The sequence below is a fragment of the Bombyx mori genome, chromosome 21 (assembly GCF_030269925.1).
Source record: "Bombyx mori chromosome 21, ASM3026992v2".
Lineage (NCBI taxonomy): Eukaryota > Metazoa > Arthropoda > Insecta > Lepidoptera > Bombycidae > Bombyx > Bombyx mori.
This window is the reverse complement of record NC_085127.1, coordinates 1,405,574-1,426,606: the sequence shown is the minus strand read 5'-3', so window position 1 is coordinate 1,426,606 and position 21,033 is coordinate 1,405,574. Positions and strand designations below refer to the sequence as shown.

The 21,033-nt window shown below is 43.2% G+C and overlaps 2 protein-coding genes and 1 long non-coding RNA gene across 8 annotated transcripts in view; 1 reads left to right on the top strand and 2 right to left on the bottom strand.

The window, feature by feature from the left end:
• Nucleotides 1-1,396: 1,396 nt before the first annotated feature.
• LOC134200846 (uncharacterized) lies at nt 1,397-2,020 on the bottom strand. The gene is made up of 2 exons (XR_009975917.1): nt 1,552-2,020; nt 1,397-1,474 (listed from the first exon to the last, which is right to left on the bottom strand). It is a non-coding gene; the product is annotated as an uncharacterized LOC134200846 (long non-coding RNA).
• An 855-nt stretch (nt 2,021-2,875) lies between these two features.
• Nucleotides 2,876-16,332, top strand: LOC101746897 (zinc transporter ZIP3). 2 transcript variants are annotated; one of them, XM_004925384.5, is made up of 4 exons: nt 2,876-4,580; nt 15,060-15,272; nt 15,613-15,769; nt 16,170-16,332. In XM_004925384.5, exons 1-4 carry the CDS (start codon nt 4,050-4,052, stop codon nt 16,181-16,183), a joined length of 915 nt encoding a protein of 304 aa, XP_004925441.1. In that variant the 5' UTR covers nt 2,876-4,049; the 3' UTR covers nt 16,184-16,332. The 2 variants fall into 2 exon arrangements, with proteins under 2 accessions (XP_004925441.1, XP_062530613.1); XM_062674629.1 differs by having other exon boundaries at nt 15,613-16,332.
• Nucleotides 16,323-21,033, bottom strand: part of LOC105841531 (uncharacterized) — a 273,844-nt gene continuing 269,133 nt past the window's right edge. For all 5 annotated transcript variants that reach the window (XM_038018428.2, XM_012689788.4, XM_062674641.1 and 2 more), the window contains one exon: nt 16,323-19,719. In XM_038018428.2, the coding sequence (XP_037874356.1) occupies nt 19,176-19,719 (544 nt within the window). In that variant the 3' untranslated portion in view covers nt 16,323-19,175. The remainder of the gene's footprint in view (nt 19,720-21,033) is intronic.

Here is a 21,033-nt window from a genome sequence, read left to right as displayed (position 1 = left end):
ACCAATACCTATCAGCCTGAGTTTCTGCTGAGCTGAGTTTCTCGCTGCATCTTCTCAGCGGATCACGATTCCGATCCAGTAGTAGATTTATTATTGGTGGTAGAACCTCTTGCGAGTCCGCACAGGTAAGTACCACCACCATGCCTATTTATGCCGTGAAGCAACAATGCGTTTCGGTTTGGAGGGTGGGGCAGCCGTCGTAGCTATACTGAGATCTTAGAGCTTATATCTCAAGGTGGGTGGCGCATTTACGTTGTAGATGTCTATGAGCTCCAGTAACCACTTACGTCGAACTCATCAAATAGTTCTACGTGAAATCTAACCAATACCTATCAGGCTCCTAACCAATACCTATTAGCCTGCTGAGTTTCTCGACGCATCTTCTCAGCGAGTCGCAATTCTGATCCGGTAGTAGATGTATTCTTGAAGCAGCTGCCTTTTGAGTTGTTAAGTCTTTTCGGAGGAGCTCGGGCTGCTGTTAGTAAGCCTCGCTCCTCCTGTCTGGCAGTCCTGCTGAAATTAAAAATACTTCCGACCACTAGTAATACCTTTTTAAAAAAACAAAAAAAACTATGTCATCCTTCAAGTCGGAGCCTGCAACTGCTCTTCGCTACAACTAGGTAGGATGCTTGTACCTACCCTTGCGGCCACACAGGAAGCCCTACTAAGTGAATTTATTTACCAAGAAATTATATTATCCGATTTTATGGCTGTTCCGTTATAACAAAAATTTCGAGACCCTTGTCGAAAGTCATGGGCACGCTAGATCCGCGCAAGACTTCATAAACCTTGTTTTTAATAATAGAAATTGCGATAAAAGGCTTGCATGGATTTGCATAATAATATAATTCATTGCCATATAAGAATTGCTTATTAAGGAAATTTTACTGTTCGTTCTAAGCTAACTGAACTTTCAATTATATAGCTAACTGTCTCTGTTTTGGTGTAATCGTATCCTACCTATTCTAGTAACCTTGAGGGATCATACTAGATTCACCGAATGTCTAGGTGAGCTCATAGGCTCTGACCTGACGACGTTGCTAACACTAGCCCTAGCAAGAGCAGCGCTGCGCAGAATCTACCAGCGGCTCAGAAACGCGACCCAAGTTGCGAATAAACAATACAGGACACTGATATAAATACACTCTTACGATAATTTGTTTAACACTCTCAGACACAGCCCACTGTGTTTCTCGGCGGATCTTCTCAGTGGGTCGCATTTCCAATCCGGCGGTAGATTCTGCGAAGCACGGCTCTTGCTAGGGTTCGTGTTAGCAACGAGGTCAGGTTTGAACCCCGTGAGCTCACCTACTAGTTAAGGTTACGCTGATATAGCCTCTCAAGGCTCTCAGCTTAGAGAGGAAAAAAAATTTGTTTAACTCAATGATACAGCATATTTGAATCTCCCACGTTTATTGACAGCTTAAGAACACCTCCTGGCTGAGCCCTTGCTTGCCCACCTGTCCTGGTGAAACTGGAAAGGCGATCGTGCCAACAGTAATCCCTCATTCATAAAAAAAACTTATAATTATTGTCAAAGTAATAACTTACTATTGTTTTACTCAACTTCTCGTTCGACTCGACTTGCTCGTAATATAATAAGTAATACAAATCGCATTATGAATCATTTCAATGGTTGGTCATACTCCGCGTCCTCCCCTCATCCCGCAGTCGCCCCTCCCCTCCCTTGCAGCTTAGGCACGAAGGAAGTTTTCGGCCTTATCGCGATGTCGTACACGCAACTGCGTTTCCGATCTGGCGGTCGATTCTGCAATGCACTGCTTTTGCTTGGACCAGTGTTAGTAACACCTCCGCTTTGAGCCCCGAAAGCTCACCTACATGCTAGGGTAACGCTGATATAGCCTTTAAAGGCTATCGGCATACGAAAAACCACACGCTACTGCGCCTATGAGTTTATTTATTTATTTATTAAGTTGCACCAACAAAGTGATCATCAATACAAAACATTGACAAATTGACAAAAGTTCATGGCAGATGTCACCTCAATTATAGGTGCAATCGACAGTGCATTAACATAAAAAAAAAAAATACAGCTAAGATTTGATTACATTTCATTCATTGCTTGATTAAGATTAATTTAATTGGGAGATGATAAGCGACAGATTTTTCCTGTAGTTCCTGAGTTCCGGTGTTCACTTCGAATCAGACGGGCCATGAACTGATCTATGGACGGTGTTTAAAAAAACACCGCATTCACTAGTAGTTGATTTCCGTGAGTCGAAGATATAATAATTATAAAGTAGAGGTCCCGCAGTAGTCGAAATTCGACTATAACTAATAGGAATTGTCAGTTTGTACACTATTATAATTGTATTTTATACTTCTATAATCACAAATTTCGCCAAGACTTAACTATAAAAAATATTAATAAAGACAAACAATATTTAATCTATTCTCAATTTGACAACAGACGTCAAGAACAAAAGTTTGACAATAAATAGTATGCATGCGTGTGTGCGTCAAATACATGGTATGTAGTGTGTGTAGTGTTTTCTTTATTGATTTAATGTATCTTTTATGCATTATTTAAAAAAAATATTAGCATTGTGCACTTCTTCTCTATATTTTCTATAAGTGTGGAAAATTTCATACTCCTCCGTCCGCGCAATTTTCGTAAAAAGGGATACAAAGTTTTTGCTTCACGTATTAATATATATAGATAATAATATTTTCAAGGTTTAATCTCGGGTTCATTAAGCGAAATTAAATTACGTTTGAAATAATAAGGCAAACAAAAAACACATTTGAATCATTTCATGACCTCATTCAGCGGCGTTGACCAACGATTTCATATTTCCTGTTTTAAAATGGGGAAAAACCTAAAAGGCTCGCAGTGATTAGTTGACCGTCTTTTATTTTAGGCCAGCCCAAAAATGAAGTGATCGCAATTTTTTTCCATAGATGCACATAACGCGAATACTATTTTTTTTATGATTGAAAGATTACTGGTAGCCCGGAGGCCTTTCCAGCTTCACCAGGACACGTGGTGTAAAGACGCACCTAAGATTAATTTGAAACCCGAACCCATAGATTTCTCAACGCGAATGACCCATCCAACTTGAAATATGAGTTCTAATTTTCAATTTTGTAGTACAATGGTTGTCCCACTCTGCAAGCCGAAATGCATTACTGCTTCACAGCAAAAATAGGCAGGTTACCCGTGCGGACTCACAGGACGTCCTATCACCGGTAAAATTATATTTTAAATTATTAGTAGGTTGTAGTGGTGTGCATGCGCATGCGCATTACTAGCACTTGCGATTCCGTATTTTGTATGCCATGCTCACATTTACCAAAACGACATGGTCGTTGTGAACTCAATGTGCATTTCCCTTCTTTGAAATTTTAAATGTTAGTTGAATGCACATTACCCTAACGAGGAGGCGAATGTGCATTTACCGGAAAATGTGTACATTTGCCGCAATATCTACTTTTGCCGTACACACATGGTATTTAGGCATCTGTTCAATTTTTTTATTTTTTCTGTATGCACCTATTTTGAATTCTAATCCAGATTGTTGAATATTTTCGGTAGGCAGCGGCTTGGCTCTGCCCCTGGCATTGCTGAAGTCCATGGGCGACGGTAACCACTCACCATCAGGTGGGCCGTATGCTCGTCTGCCTACATGGGCAATAAAAAAAAATTTTAACTTTTAATTTTTATGGCTGTAATATGGTTTTAAGAATCGTTAAAAAAAATAATTAAGTATATTTAAAACAGTATATAGATATCAACTATAACGCTATTCTATCAGAATGCTCAAAGCTGCCTGCAAGTGTGTAGAAAAAAACATTTTTTAAACATATTTTTTTGATAACAGCGTGTAAATATAGATAAAAACGGGACAATCAATTTGCGTTTTAAGTCAGTAGTCAGTGACGATCAGTCAAGGCGAAAGAGCGGTCGTGTTCGGTAGAGAAAAAAAAATACATTTCAAACTACCCATCTCGGCGGTAGTTTGACAGTGACGAAATCCAGTGTTCTATATAAAACTCTCGTGCGATTATCGAAATAAATATTAAAAATCATGAATGTGACCACGGCCAAGGTCGTGTCGATGCTGGCGCTGGGCTTAGGGAGTTTCTTTGGTGGTATGTTGCCTTCATGTTTTTCGGAAAGCGCAAGACAACGGCACCCTCTCGTGCTATCCTGCCTCCTCTGCTTCGGTGGTGGAGTGCTTCTGGCCACTTCCCTCGTCCACATGTTGCCAGAAGCAAGGGAAAAATACCCGAACTACTCAGAGCTAATGGTCTGCATTGGTTTCTTCATTGTTTACTTGGTTGATGAGATATTCCATCTGTGTTCCACTGAAATCAATCATGGAAGTCCGGCCAATCAGGGCTTGAGATATGGAACTGAGAGATCGTCTTTGCTGAATCGCGATGGAGAATTGAGAGAACGATGTCCCGGTGAGGTGGATAACCCTCAAATGTGCCACGTGAGTCATACGGCTCCGTGCAATAGGAGTTCATCAGGAACAATAGGATTGTTATGCGCTCTCTTCGTTCACAGCCTACTGGAAGGTCTGGCTATTGGTCTTCAAGAAGATGGAACTCAGGTACATATTTTAGTTAATATTGTGATTCAGATAAACTTCTTCATAAAAATACTCGCATTTTTCTCAGCCACTAACAAGAACACTCGAATTTTGCATTCGAACAGACGGTAGACGCTTTTCCTACCGAAGTTGCCCTTGGACATCAAGTGGATGCATGACAAAAACAGAACATCCCCATAATTGCAATAAAAATAGTTAAAATTAACAAAAAATAAACAAAATGAGAGTATCAAATACTAAAATCAGTTTTATAATACAACGGCTCCCCACCCTTTAAACTGAAATGCTGCTTCACGGCAGAAATAGGCAGGGTGGTGGTACCTACGCGTGTGGAAACATATGATACTTTGTGAGTAATTACGAAAATTAAAATTTGTGTGCGCTTGATTTTTATTACACGATGTTATTCTGGAATTTTATGAAATTTTGAAGTTATTCATAAAAAGATTATGTACGTATATCAGTAAAAAAAAAAAACCTGCTTGCGGGATTCGAACACCGGCACGGTCGCATCGCTCGATACGAATGCACCGGGCGATTTATCCTTTAGGCCACGACGATTTCTTATTTTCGTTGTGCTGCCAACACTATAGTCCTAGTTTGTGTTCTTTATTTTACTAAATAGCTCATCAGCTATGTACCCGTTTAGAACTGGTGCTAAAGTCACTTAATTTAATCTGTCAAAGTTTATTTCAATTAAAAAACATTGTAATGTTTTGGATTTTACGTTGTGCGATGTATATGAACAATCCCGTATTGCTTACTACTCGGCTTACTAGCAATACGGTCAGCAGTTGATGTCTAAGCTGAAGGGACTGGTATAGTGCGCCCACCATTTGAAATGTGGAAAATTATTTTTAAACTAAACTTATTTCTATTTTTTTTTTTTTTACGATTTAATCTTATTTTGATTGCTCTCGTTTTTTCCCCCTACCTAAGCTGATAGCCTTGACAGGCCATTTTAACGTAACTATAACAAGTAGGAGTGCTCACGGGGCTCAAACCAGAGGACGGTGCTAACATTGACCGGTGCTAACATTGACTAGCAAGAGCTGTGCTTCGGAGAATCTACCACCGGATCGGAAACGCGACCCACTGAGAAGATCCGACGAGAAACTCAGTGGGCTGTGGCTGTGGGTTAATTTACTCGATGAGCCCAAGCAAGTCGAGCAAGCGACGGGTTCGACGAGGACGATGACCGGTGCTTGGGGTACATAAAAGCGCCGTTAATGGATCGGGAGGATCCGAAATGACGTGTTTTGGTGACGTCCACTGTTTACCATGCGGGCCGCAGGATCGGGAATGACATTTTAGTATATGCGACGTTTCTTATACTTTAGTTATCGTGGTAACGGATAATCACGAAATTTGTCGTCGTGGCCTAAAGGATAAGACGTCCGGTGCATTCGTATGTAGCGATGCACCGGTGTTCGAATCCCGCAGGCGGGTACCAATTTTTCTAATGAAATACGTACTCAACAAATGTTCACGATTGACTTCCACGATGAAGGAATAACATCGTGTAATAAAAACCAAACCCGCAAAATTGTAATTTGCGTAATCACTGGTGGTAGGACCTCTTGTGAGTCCGCACGGGTAGGTACCACCACCCCGCCTATTTCCGCCGTGAAGCAATAATGCGTTTCGGTTCGAAGGGTGGGGTAGCCGTTGTAACTATACTGAGACCTTAGAACTTATATCACGAGGTGGGTGGCGCATTTACGTTGTAGATGTCTATGGGCTCCAGTAACCACTTAACACCAGGTGGGCTGTGAGCTCGTACATCCATCCAAGCAATAAAAAAAAAATAAAAAAAATTGTAAATATTTCAATCTACCATTCATTTTTCTATAACTATTCTTACTTGTTAATATTTACGTTTCCTTTACGTACACAAAGACCTAACGGTGTCTTGAGGTCTTTGTCTTGACTTGACAGCTTAGTCATCCCAGGTGTTAGATTAGCACCAACCACCTTCTTCATAAAAGTTAGGATGCTTTTTGAATTTTAATAATCACACGCATCATACGTGGACTCAGCTTGTTTTCTTTAGCCAGTATATCGATTGTGTCAAATCTAATAAAGTGGCTGGCGTCATTTTCCAGAGCGTGTTGACATACTGCAGACTTGTATGCCCGCTTGTATGTAACCTTGAAGTCCGCAATGTGCTTATTAACTCTGACCGATATATTGTGTCTCTTAATTTGTCCTATATATGAAAGCCCAGAGTCATTGACCGGACTAAAGTGCGTAGCTCAAGACCGATCCCGATGGTGAAACACTGTTGAAGCCCACTGCCCCATCTCTAAAAAAACTTTAAAAAAATAATTGGTTCTCTGTGAAGTCGGTATACGGACAATAGTTTTACGTGATGACGTTAGTAGCAGAAATATTCGAACTGCTAGCTCTGAGGTCACGCGAGAAGAGACATAAATGTGTCACAAACCAACGCTTAAGCCGATTGTGCCTCTCTGTCGCTTGTTCCGCGCTGTCGCTTCTGTGCTAAGGAACGTGACACTTTTACGTGCGTGCAGCCGGTGATTATCGATTTTTAAGACGTTGTCACGTCAAAAACAATGAGAGCCCACAGCCACAGCTCAATTTATAGTAACAAGGATTTTTCAAATATATGCCGCTCTCAACAAATTTTAGGTAGTGGCTAAGTTTCTTATATTTTTAATTGCCCTTGTAGGTAGACAAGCATACGACCCAATGTAACAGTAACTGGCTACCGTCGTTCACGGATGAGGGGCACAGTTAAACCGCTGTCTACCATTGAAAACTCTCCACAATCCTCGCGGAGGAAGACGCGTCATAGCATTCCTTTTAGACCTACGCCTAAATATGTTACCAATATTCTCTGCAACTCTTGATATACGACAGCAGATTCTGGTACCCGATCCATTGTGGCTGGTTTTATTAATGTAGAATAGGGACCGCAGCGCATAAAATAAAACTTCCACTATTCCAAAATCTTCTGTTATAATAATAATAACTTAAAATTAATTAACACTTTTATTATTTACGTCTTGCTCATTTTTTAACCGTCTTCGCCATGTTTTTCTCTGTCATTATGTCTGTCATTCTCTTCTCCCTTTCTTTTTTTTATTTTTATTGCTTAGAAGATGGGTGGACGAGCTCACAGCCCACCTGGTGTTAAGTGGTTACTGGAGCCCATATACATCTACAACGTAAATGCGCCACCCACCTTGAGATATAAGTTCTAAGGTCTCAGTATAGTTACAACGGCTGCCCCACTCTTCAAACCGAAACGCATTACTGCTTTACGGCAGAAATAAGCAGGGCGGTGGTACCTACCAGCGCGGACTCACAAGAGGTCCTGCCACCTGTAATTACGCAAATTATAATTTTGCGGGTTTGATTTTGATTTCTTCCCGTTTTCTCTCACTCACATCTTAACGCTACGTTCCACACTCTTTTCATACGTTTCGTTCTTACCAATCCTACATTAATGACGCACATAATACCGCACCTACTATTGTGTTGTTTGTTTCAATTGAAATTATTTCATAAGGCAGTTAAATTAAGTAATTCTTGTGACAACTGACCTACATACAAAAACCGTGTTTGTTTATGATTATCAAAATGCGTGTAAACTTTCAAGTGTATGATAATATTCATCGTAAGAACGCGCATGAAGCGTTTAGTTTTGTTATCGAATCATTTCGTTTTGTTCATTATCATTTATATTGCAATGATAATGAACGATTTTACAATGCGTTTTATCTGGTTTAATCGTTCGTATTTTTGATTATCTTAGACGAATGGTTGTAAGTTAGACTTTCAAGTGTTGAGCGGTTACTGGAGCCTATGGACAGTGACCATGTTAAGGCAGGTTGTAGGGTTCAGGTTGTAGGGAGGCCTGTCCCGTGCGTATTCCGCTTTGTCTCATGATTTTCGGATTCGATTCCCGATCTGTGTGCTTACTGCGGGTTTGTTAATGTTCGCGATAGCGTAAAAAAGAAACAGCGCCTCTAGCGGCAAACGAAGGTGAACGTTCGAACTCCATACAAATATTGAGTTAACTTTTACGCCATCGACAATTCCGTTTGCAACGCTGTCGAGTCCGGACGTGTTTTCTCGAATTATTGTCGCTGCCGTCGCGAACTTGTGTTTTGGTTTACACGACATTGTCGCTGTCGCGTCGATCGCGACTTTGTTGTGAATTCCTGACGCACGGGCGCTGGCGTAGCGACCTTGGGTCGAAAAAGCAATTCGAATTCGTTTGTTCTGCATTCGAAAACGCCAATTCACATTCATTCATTCATTACCATTTATTAAATTTATTTATCTATCCGTCGTGCAAAACAGTCTTTTTAAAGACTGAACCCCCACTGCGATCACCGCTTGTTGTGGCACTCACAACCCAGTGGGGTCCCACCTTCCCAAACTCTCCACCCCAATCCCAGCTGACTGCCGTTTTCACGGCATAGGCATCCCCCCCCTGCAAATCACTGCTGGCTGGTACAGCGCAGGGGGTATAAATCCCACTCAGGGGACTCGCCTTTCGGCGAGTTTGCTTAAGTCCCGGGGACGCCCCCCCCGGGCACACACTCACCATGAGTGACGCCAATGGCGCGCTCTTCTTTAAGTTCGTCCGCGACGTCTGTCCGGACATAATCGCGAAGTTCGAAGCTTACAAGGCCGGCCTTGACGCGCCGGCACTCCGCGACTCTCCTTTGTCGCCCCCCGCGCCGGTACCTCGCGACTCGCCGATGTCGCCCCCCACCCCCGCGCCTGCGTCGATCGCGTCTTGCGCGTCATCAAGCTCCGGCTCCGACTCCGAGTCGGAAATGGAGTACGAGTCCGCCGCGAGTCCCCAACCGGGAACCTCGGAAGGGTTCACCACCGTCGCGCGCGGGAAAAAACGCGCCCGCGCCGTGGAACCGTCCGCGGCGCCAAAACAACCGAAGGCCGCGAACGCGTCGCGGCCTAAAGTCGTGGTCTCACCCGACTCCCCTCGCCGCGCAACCCCGTCGCCGCGCCCCGGGCCCGCGCCCGTCCGAAAAGTTCCCGCGCCGCCGCCGGTCATCCTGCGGGAAAAATCTTCTTGGGATCGCGTTTCCCTGGCCCTTAAGGCCAACAAGATAAATGTACTCCATGCGAGGAATATTCCGCATGGAATACAAATCAAAGTAGAGTCATCCGACGACCATAGGTCCTTGACAGCATACCTCCGCAAGGAACGCATAGGGTATCATACCTATGCGCTCCAGGAGGAGCGCGAACTCCGCGTCGTAGTACGCGGAGTCCCGAAAGAGCTCGACGTCGAGCAAATCAAAAATGACCTGGTAGGTCAGTCCTACCCCGTCATAAGCGTGCACCGGATGCACAGCGGGCGCGATAAATTCGCGTATGATATGGTGCTCGTAGCACTAGAAGCCACACCGGAGGGCAAGAAAATTGCCTCATGTCTCCGCACCGTGTGCGGTCTATCGGGGGTCACCGTAGAGGCCCCCTATAAACGCGGCACTCCCGGGCAGTGCCACCGTTGCCAGTTATATGGCCACTCCGCGCGTAACTGCAACGCGCGACCGCGTTGCGTGAAATGTTTAGAAGATCACGCGACCACCGATTGCTCGCGCGTGAAAGAGACAGCGACGGAGCCGCCGAGCTGTGTACTCTGCCGCAAGCAGGGACACACGGCCAACTACCGTGGATGCCCCAAGGCTCCACGGAAGCGCCCGGCAAACGCGCCCCCTAAAACCGCTGGCCCAAAGACTTCGGCGCCCCGCGCGCCGAAACCGGCTTTCGTACCGGCTCCGGTGCCCACCGTCTCCGCGTGGGCGAAACCGTTGCCGTTCACGAAGGCAGGAACGACACCGGCACCCCAACCGCGGTACGCGCCGCAACCTCTACTCGCGCCGCGCCCCGCCCCCGCGCCCGCGCCCGGTCCCGCGCCTCGCCCCGGCCCCGCGCACTCAAACGATTTTACCATTATTCGCGACTACATCGCCGCGATAAACATAGACCGCATGCGTGCGTTCGCCGACGCCATGCGCAGAGCGGTCACGGCCGAAGACCGCCTAAACGCGACGTTCGAGTACATCGACGTCATCGAGTCCGTCCAGCGCACGCTGGTTTGATTACCGGTAATCAATGGCGTGCAACGCGAGATTAAAACCCCATTCTTTGAAGTTAGCATTCTACAATGCTAACGGACTCGCGCGTCAGCGCGACCAGGTTTATGAGTTTCTACGTGACAATCTCATCGACATCCTTCTGGTGCAGGAGACCTTCCTAAAGCCCTCGCGTCGCGACCCCAAAGTCGCGAATTACGTCATGGTTAGGAATGACAGACTCTCCACCCGCAAGGGCGGTACTGTCATTTACTATAGGAGGGCCCTGCACTGCGTCCCTCTCGATACTCCCTCGCTCTTACATATCGAGGCGTCAGTGTGCCGCATCGCGCTGACGGGACACCAGCCGATCGTCATCGCATCCGTATATCTCCCTCCTGACAAACCCCTCCTGAGCAGTGACCTCGAGACACTGCTCGGTATGGGGGACGCGGTCATTCTGGCAGGCGATTTAAATTGCCACCACACTAGGTGGAACTGCCATCGCACGAATGTGAACGGTAGGCGTCTCGACGCGTTCATAGACGACCTCACATTCGAGATATTCAACCCCCCGACCCCCACGTGCTATCCGTACAACGCCGCGCGTCGTCCGAGCACAATAGATCTGGCACTGCTGAGGAACGTAACTCTGCGCTTGCGCTCCATCGAGGCAATGTCAGAACTCGACTCAGACCACCGACCTGTCGTCATGCAGCTCGGTCGCCCACTCAACCGCGAACCAGATACGAGGACCATGGTGGATTGGAAGAAGCTGGGCACGTGCTTAGCTGACACCGCTCCACCAATCCTCCCTTGCGGCCCGGATTCAACTCCATCCCCCGAGGACACCGTCGAATCCATAAATATCTTCACTGATCACGTCTCGACGGCGATCACAAGATCTTCAAAGCAAGTTGATGTGGAGGACTGCTTCCACCGCATCAGACTTTCCCCCGATCTTAGGGACCTCGTTAGAGTTAGGAACGCGGCAATCCGGGCCTATGATCGATATCCCACGGATTCAAACCGGACTCGGATGCGTCGCTTACAGCGGGAGGTCAAATCCCGCTTGAGCGACGCCCGAAACGAAAACTGGGATAGTTATTTAAAAGAACTCGCGCCCACTCACCAAGCATACTGGCAACTAGCTAGGACCCTCAAGTCCGAAACTATAGCCACTATGCCGCCTCTCGTACGCCCCTCAGGCCAATCACCGGCTTACGATGACGATGACAAGGCAGAGTTGCTGGCCGATGCACTGCAAGAGCAGTGCACCACCAGCACTCAACACGCGGACCCCGAACACACCGAGTTCGTCGACAGGGAGGTCGAGCGCAGAGCTTCCCTGCCGCCCTCGGACGCGTTACCCCCCATTACCACTTCCGAGGTCAAGGAGGCGATCGATAGCCTACAACCACGGAAAGCTCCCGGCTCCGACGGCATCCGCAACCGCGCGCTTAAACTGTTACCAGCCCAACTGATAACGATGTTGGCCACCATATTAAATGCTGCTATGACGAACTGCATCTTTCCCGCGGCGTGGAAAGAAGCGGACGTTATCGGCATACACAAGCCGGGCAAACCGAAGAACGAAACCGCGAGTTACCGCCCCATCAGTCTCCTCCCGGCGATAGGCAAACTTTACGAACGGCTCCTTCGTAAACGCCTCTGGGACTTCGTATCCGCGAATAAAATTCTTATAGACGAGCAGTTTGGATTCCGCGCCAGACACTCGTGCGTCCATCAAGTGCACCGCCTCACGGAGCACATCTTACTAGGGCTGAACAGGCGGAAACCCACTCCGACAGGAGCCCTCTTCTTCGATATAGCGAAGGCGTTCGATAAAGTCTGGCACAACGGTTTGATATACAAACTGTATAACATGGGAGTGCCAGACAGGCTCGTGCTCATCATACGAGACTACTTGTCGAACCGTTCGTTCCGATATCGAGTCGAGGGAACGCGTTCCCGGCCCCGTCACGTCACAGCCGGAGTCCCGCAAGGCTCCGCCCTCTCCCCGTTACTATTCAGTTTGTATATCAACGATATACCCCGGTCTCCGGAGACCCATCTGGCGCTCTTCGCCGATGACACCGCCATCTACTACTCGTGTAGGAAGAAGGCGTTGCTTCATCGACGACTTCAGACCGCAGCTACCACCATGGGACAGTGGTTCCGGAAGTGGCGCATCGACATTAACCCCACGAAAAGCACAGCGGTGCTCTTCAAAAGGGGTCGCCCTCCGAACACCACGCTGAGCATCCCTCTCCCGACTAGGCGCGTCAATAACCCCGCCCCCGCCGTTCGCCCAATCACGATGTTCGACCAGCCCATACCGTGGGCCCCGAAGGTCAAATATTTAGGCGTCACCCTCGACAGTAGGATGACATTCCGCCCCCACATCAAGACGGTACGCGACCGTGCCTCCTTCATTCTAGGACGTCTCTACCCGATGATATGTAGGCGAAGTAAAATGTCCCTTAGAAATAAGGTGACACTCTACAAAACTTGCATACGCCCCGTCATGACCTATGCAAGTGTAGTGTTCGCTCACGCGGCCCGCATACACTTAAAATCCTTTCAAATTATTCAATCCCGTTTTTGCAGGATAGCCGTCGGAGCCCCGTGGTTCGTCAGGAACGTCGACCTCCATGACGACCTGGACTTAGAGTCCATCAGTAAGTATCTTCAGTCGGCGTCCATGCGCCACTTCGATAAAGCGGCACGACACGAGAACCCTCTCATCGTGGCCGCCGGTAACTACATTCCCGATCCTGCGGACAGAATGGAAAGCAGTCGACGTCGCCCTAAACACGTCATCTCGGATCCTCCTGATCCACTAACGGTGCTTTTAGGTACTTCAAGCACCGGTCACCGTTCTCGTCGAACCCGTCGCTTGCGACGAAGGGCTCGACGAGTAAATTAACTCTCAGACACAGCCCACTGAGTTTCTCGCCGGATCTTCTCAGTGGGTCGCGTTTCCGATCCGGTGGTAGATTCTGCGAAGCACGACTCTTGCTAGGGTTCGTGTTAGCAACATCGTCAGGTTTGAGCCCCGTGAGCTCACCTACTAAAGTTAAGGCTACGCTGAAATAGCCGCTAGGGCTATCAGCTTAGGTAGGAAAAAAAAAAAAAAAAACGCCATCGAGAACGTTAAGAAACTCGCACTAAGCACACCGGATCTTTGTTCCGTAGATAATTTAACTTATTTTTAGTATTGATTACGTGCTCAATAAATGCGTTTCTGGTATTCCTAAGTTAGGAGAAAATACTCACCTCTGACTTCTTTTAAAGTCACAATATTTTTACACAATTTTCATGCTGTTCTCATTTGGCTGGTTTTTTTTTTTGGCTTAGATCTTAGATGAGTTGACAGGACACATCTGGTGTTAATTGGCTACCAGAGGCCATAGACATCAACAATGCTAATTCAGTAATCTGCTTCACGACAGAAATAGGCGGGGCAGTGGTTGGTACCTATCCGTGCGGGCTCACAAAACACAATATTATCAGTATAGAAATTAGGCTTTTCTATCGACTCTATCCTAAGTGTACCAGGACGTCATAAAAGCAAAGAATTATAACTTCCAGTAAAAAAGCACTGTCACCTTCACTACTAACTAGGGCGAAATATGATTTTAGAACAGAAATTAGATTAATAAGTCGATCTTTCAGTACATCGATATCTGCACCTAAGCTTTTTTTTTATCGCCCTTGTAGGCAGACGAGCATATGACCCACCTGATGGTGAGTGGTTACCGTCGCCCATGGACTTCAGCAATGCCAGAGGCAGAGCCAAGCCGCTGCTTAGCTATTTATTAGTGATTATCAGATTATTACTTTAAGAATGTGATTTTAGCCAGACTGAAGAGAGCTTCACGAATGGCTCACCTGTAACTAGTTCAAGAACAAATTGCCATTTTAGATAAATTATAAATAGTGTAGTCCCGGAATTTTTATTGAACACTAGCTGAACCGGCAGACTTCGTAGTGCCTCAATCGATAAATAAAAGACCTAAGCTTTTTTATAAATTAGCCAAATCGGTCCAGCCGTTCTCGAGTTTTAGCGAGACTAACGAACAGCAATTCATTTTTATATTATTGAACATTAATTTCCATCTTTTTTATTTTTATTGTTGATTGTTTTTTTTGGAAGTTTTTATATGCAGTTGTTTTTTTTTCTTTTTTTTTTTCTTTGTCTTAATTTTAATATTAGTTAACGATATTTTTATCTTAAGCACAAACGCTCTTAAGCAGATCTGTTCACACCCAAAATGGTGAATGCTAAAATATTTTTTTTTTTTTTTTAAATAAGTTCAATGTGTCTAGATTTTATCCAGTTGTGTTAACCTAATAAAAAAAAAGGAATCTAATCAAATGGTTTTCTTTTTTGAAGGTGCTGCTTCTGCTAGGAGCTGTCGCCTCTCACAAGTTTGTCGTGGCGTTTTGCCTCGGCGCTGAGCTGTGCGCTAGTCTGCCGGGCCGGATGTGCGCCCAAATGGTGTGCATCCTTATATTCAGCGGTGGCTCCGTCGCCGGAATCGGCATGGGAGCAGCCTTGGAAAATGTCAGAACGCTGAAGGATTCTGTGGCGGTACCGATTATGCAGGTAGGTGTTTTTCGAGATATGTTTTTGTACTTTTTATTTTATTGCTCAGCAGGGTGCACGATCTCACGGCCCGCCTGGTGTTAAGTGGTTACCGGAGCCCACAGACATATTATACAACATAAATGCCGCCACCCACCTTGAGATATGAGTCCTTAGGTCCAAGTATAGACCCACGTAGCACCAGGTGGGCTGTGAGCTTGACCACCCATCTAAGCTATAAATAAAAAAATCTAATATTTCTGTAATAATTCAGTAATAATTTAGTATTCTCCGAAACTTCATTTATCATTTTTAAATACCACATAACAGCGCCATCTATTAACTGGATTTGGCACTACAGGCACTTGCGGCGGGAACACTGCTTTACGTGACTGTGAGCGAAGTTCTTCCACGAGAGAGAGCAAATTGGCACGAGCGCAAGAGCACCGCTGGTATTGCACAATTTACAGCAGTAGCAGTCGGCTTCGCGGCTATGTATTTGTGCACTGTATTCCTAGGTATGTGTGGATATTTTGGAGTATATGTATATTTATATTATCCGCTGGAAGCAGGCAGTGGAGAACTGATTGTTGTGACGAGGCTTGGGGGAGGGCTATGTCCAACAGTGGACGTCTGTTGGCTGAAAAAAGATACATGGGTATTTTTAACGTGAACAGGTACTGTCACTCGTCGCTAGATGTCATTAGTACATTAAAAATTCTACTTTTAATACGCAGTTAAATTTCAATACTTATTTTTAAAAAAATGTTGGAAATGTTTTATGCAGACTGTCATTCGCATTAGCATTGTTTGACTCTTTTTTTTCCACCACGGCACGGAAGCCTTTTGGTAATAATGAAACAAATAAAAAAGGCATTCATTGAATACATTCTTATAATTTTCTTATTTTTGTTCCAGATCATGACGGTTGATTTCATCAACAATCTAATTTTTGCTTATAAATTTTTTTATGTTTTGTAATGACATTTCTTTATGAAGACTCTTAGATTAAGATGTAATCTAGTTCGTGGTTAGGTATTAGGTAATAAAAGTATGACAATAAAATAAATATTACTATTTCGGTTCTTGTTTTATTCACTTTTGACTTCAACAAAAAAAAAAACTTACAGATGTAAATTAATTACATTGTGATGTGACGTATTGCAATTCCAGTTTATAATTTATTAAGAATCAACAAAAATTTAATCTCAAATTCGTTTACAATTTCATAATGTGGATATTCTAGTTCTATTTATTTCCAGAAGGATTCATATTTTAAACAAACAGCCTTTGTATGTATAAATTACGTCGATCAGGTAATTTTTACAAAGTACTATGTATAAATGAAATGGCACTGTTATGTTAAAAATTAATATATGGTTAATGCGTTAAATATGTAAATAAATTCAACAGTGTTCTTAGTTTTATTCTACGCAGCGACAGATGTCGCTAGTTTCGCAACGTTGAAATACACATTAAATGCACAATAAAAATATTTATCAGCATAATCTCATATTTGCAGAATACTATTGTCTGTTCACATTTTACATTATTTACAATAAAACAATATGTAAGCGGTTCTACATACAAAACTAACATTCATACTGATTATTATCGGAATACCTCGTATTAAACAGTATAAATAAATGAAAATAATTCCTTATTTTATAACAACTACATTACATAAAGTAAAAGTAATAAAAAATAGAAAATAATACAGATCTTTGACTCAACGCACTTATACCTAAGTAAGTACTGATACAAATAATAACAAAAAAAAATCATTAATTGTTAAATTGAATAAATACTCTTAATTTTAAAGGTGAAGAGAGCATTAAACATGAAAGACACCAATAAAAATAAAATTGACATTTTTAATTCGTATTTTTATTTATTAAAGTGACCTCTATGGACAGGAGCTGAAAGTAGTGTTTTTAAAGATAGTTCTAGATGTCATTATTGCTATGTTTCTTGTGAATGTTTTTGGTTTTGTTTACCTGACTGCCCCAGAGGGGAGGTAGGTAATGATATGGGTATATTATTATATAAAATAAATTGAATTTGGTACTGAATAATGTAATTTTAATGTTGTAAATTATATGACAAAATATCGACCTATCTTCTTTTCAAAATGTATAAGTTTTCACAAAAAATTTTCTTTATTCTAAAGCAGTGATTCTCAACTTTTTTCATCGCGGCACATTTTTAACGTTTTCAAAATTTGACGACACACAAAGAAATTGTTTGCTTACCCTAAAATAGTTAATTATTTTGAATGTGAAGTAAAGTAATATGTAAAAATATACTAGGGTGTTTATTAAGGGATTAATTATAAGTTAATAATATTAATTTAATAGTTAACAATAAAATTGGTAAAATATGGCGGTATACAAAAGTGCCGCGGCAGCGTAGTTGAGAGCCACTGGTCTAATGTTAACACCTTTTATTTCAATTGAACAGAATTAAAATCACAGACTGCGTTACTGTAACTTATATGTATAATATTAATTTGCCGTCCCGCTCACATACATAAATTAACATCTGAGTGTGAGCAAGATGGAATTTGTGTCAAAATGTTCCTTTCATAATTATCAAAGTTCTTGCGAGAAAATCTGTATAGCTGTGTCTTAATACGAAAAGCATACGGACGTAACTGTTCTTAATTTTATGTTTTCAGAGCTCTACTGTTTAACCTAGCTTATATCGCAGCACGTTTGCTAGATCAATCGAATAGTTCAGATTTTTTTAAGCTAACCCCGTGTAATTTTTTTATGACTTCTTGTATGAGACTTGTAGGTCTGTGAGCACGTCTGTACATCTATTCCTTTCTGATAAATTCAACACATTTTTGTGATGATATTGAGCTCGATCGTTCGTCCAGACCTGGTGATCAGGGTCATTGGCCAGCAATCCTAAGAGAGGAGATCTAAAGTTCCTGGAGGCCATATACACCAGAATACCGTCACCCATCTTGAGTTTTGGTCACACCCTTCAAACTCGCTTTGTGCGTAACAACAGAAAGGATTTTGCGCCTAGCTTCGCGGTCTCATAACCCTTACCCACAACTATGCGTTTCTTTAATTAATTAAATTAAAATATAATCAGAATAGTTTATTGTTAAGGATGGTTGTTTGTTAAGACTTTGAGGTGTTCAAGAAATGTCTCAGCGTTAAGTACTGGAGTGGAGACCTAGTACTGGACGTCGTAAGGTGAGTAGACAACCAATGAGGTGGACAGACGACCTGGTCAATGTAGCTGGTAAGGACTGGACGGGAAAGGCAAGAGACCGAAAATAATGGAGTGCATATTGAGAGACCTATACTCCGTATTGAGTTGTTTTTTTTATTGCCCTTGTAGGCAGACGTGCATATGGCCCACCTGATGGTGAGTGGTTACCGTCGCCCATGGACTTCAGCAATACCAGGGGCAGAGCCAAGCCGCTGCCTACCGCAAAACACAGATTGAAGAAGACAGCGTTAAGAATTTAGGCTTCAACGAAGTGATCTCTAAAAAACATATAAAAAAGAATTATGCACATTTTGCGTCTGTTTTGGTGCGAGAATACGTTAATCTTGTTGGATGTCGTTATATAAATTACATTTCAATTTAAAAACGCCCGAAAATACATTTCGTTTCCTCTATAACATTTCCGGCACTTCCGTGACAAGGCGCACCGGTCAAGGCACATTATCCAATAAATCGATAATAGCTACTAAGACAAAAAAAAATAGTTTTAAATATTTTCCCGATAATAATAAATATCGACAAACACCGAAATAACACCAAAATACTCAACAAAAATATTCCGGTAACGTTTGTATTAATTGATTTCGCAAATCCCCTACCATCAGTACGAAGCACACCGTAAACTCTCGATCAGTTCTCACTATTATCCCACTGGTTCACAATTACGCACCGACGGTGTCAGGTCTCATCGTTCTCAACTATTCTTCTGTTACGTTTCCTCTTCTTGTGTCTCTTACGAGTGTTCTTTGGAGGTTTAATTTGGCACTCACAACCAGCACGCACTTTCACGTAGTCCATCGACCAGCCATCGGAGCCGGGCACCGAGAAATGTCCCTCGGACTTCTGGTGAGGAGATTCCGTGGCCGAAGACTGGGGGGGAGGCCGTACTAACGCGTACGAGTAGGAGTATTTTTGGACGCATCTCGAGTCGTTGTAGAGTCTTGCGTCGATGAACCGGCACGGCATGTCCACGATCCCCGGTGCACACGTCAGCTCGAACAGCCGCTGCTTGTTCTCTCCGTCTTCGTAGAGCTCAACATACAGTCCGTTGACCGTCCGGCCTCCTTTCTTGATGACCATTTCGAGGACCGAGGGGCAGCAGTCGACGCCTTCTTTCTGCGTCTCTGGGGACTGACCGTCCTTCCGCGTCCCCTGTTGCTGGAGAATAAGCTGCATCTCCCGCCAGTGGGACCGCTTCCACGACATATCGTCTTTTTCTATCCTGCAATGCAACGACAGTGTTTAATCGCTGAGATAATTATTTAATATGCATACTTGTTATTTTTTTTTAATTATATTACTAGTTTATTATTATATTACTAACACTGTTTACTGTTTAATTTTTAATATTAATCTTAAAAGTGATTTAGGGGAATTCGTTCTGGAAAACTCCATTATCATCATTCTCCTGCCCTTCTCCCAGTCGCTTGGGGTCGGCGCAACATGTTTTCTCCTTCCATACTCCTCTATCATATACCATTTCTTCGCTCACTACCCTCTTACACATATTGTCTTTCACGCGATTCATCCATTTCTTCTTAGGTCTACCTCTTCCTCTATATTATTCCACATTCTTGGTTAACACTCTCTTACCAATCATATTTTCATTTTGTCTCATAACATGTCCATACCATCCCAAACGCGTACTTCTCAACTTCTCTGTCACACGTGCCACTTTCAGACTTCGTCTAACATATTCATTCCGTATTCTATCCATTCTCGTTACTCCACACATCTGGAATACTCCGAATATCGTTATGTAATTAAAAATAAATGATAGTTTAAAAAAACAAAAAAAATACGCTTTTATAGAAAATATTTTTTTTACAATAAAATCATTTTTTCAATTTTTTCTTACACTATTTTTAATTCAAATTTATTAAAATTTATTTTCTATTTTTAGTTGGATTTTCTATAAAAGCGTATTTTTTTAGTTTTTTAAACTGTTATTTATTTTTCATTATTTAGTTAAATTTCAATTTTTTCAATTTTTTTTTGTAAATTGAATTGAATTGTCATCGGTCCTTAATAAGTATGCCAAATTTAGAGTTAATCCGATGTTTTGAAGGGAGTCAAAATCATGTTCAAAGATTCCGTTACCTTTTTTTTTTGCTTAGATGTGTGGACGAGCTCACAGCCCACCTGGTGTTAAGTGGTTACTGGAGCCCATAGACATTTACAACGCAAATGCGCCACCCACCTTGAGATATACGTTCTAAGGTCTCAGTATAGTTACAACGGCTGCCCCACCCTTCAAGCCGAATCGCATTATTGCTTCACGGTAGAAATATGTGGGGTCGTGGTACCTACCTGTGCGGACTCACATGAGATCCTACCACCAGTAATTACCCAAATTATAATTTTGCGGCTTTGATTTTTATTACACGATGTTATTCCTTCACCTTGGGAAGGGTCGCATAATGCCCTTGGGGTTTTCTGCGACTTATCTAAAGCTTTTGATTGTGTTGAGCATAATACATTGTTGAGGAAATTACACCATTATGGTATTAGGGGCGTTTCATTAGAACTTATTAAA

Excerpts from the sequence above, each read along its gene's own strand:
- LOC101746897 (XM_062674629.1), top strand. The coding sequence starts at position 4,050 with ATGAATGTGACCACGGCCAAGGTCGTGTCGATGCTGGCGCTGGGCTTA. Across the intron at positions 4,581-15,059 it reads TTCAAGAAGATGGAACTCAG|GTGCTGCTTCTGCTAGGAGC; the intron begins GTACATATTTTA and ends TCTTTTTTGAAG. Across the intron at positions 15,273-15,612 it reads TGGCGGTACCGATTATGCAG|GCACTTGCGGCGGGAACACT; the intron begins GTAGGTGTTTTT and ends TTGGCACTACAG.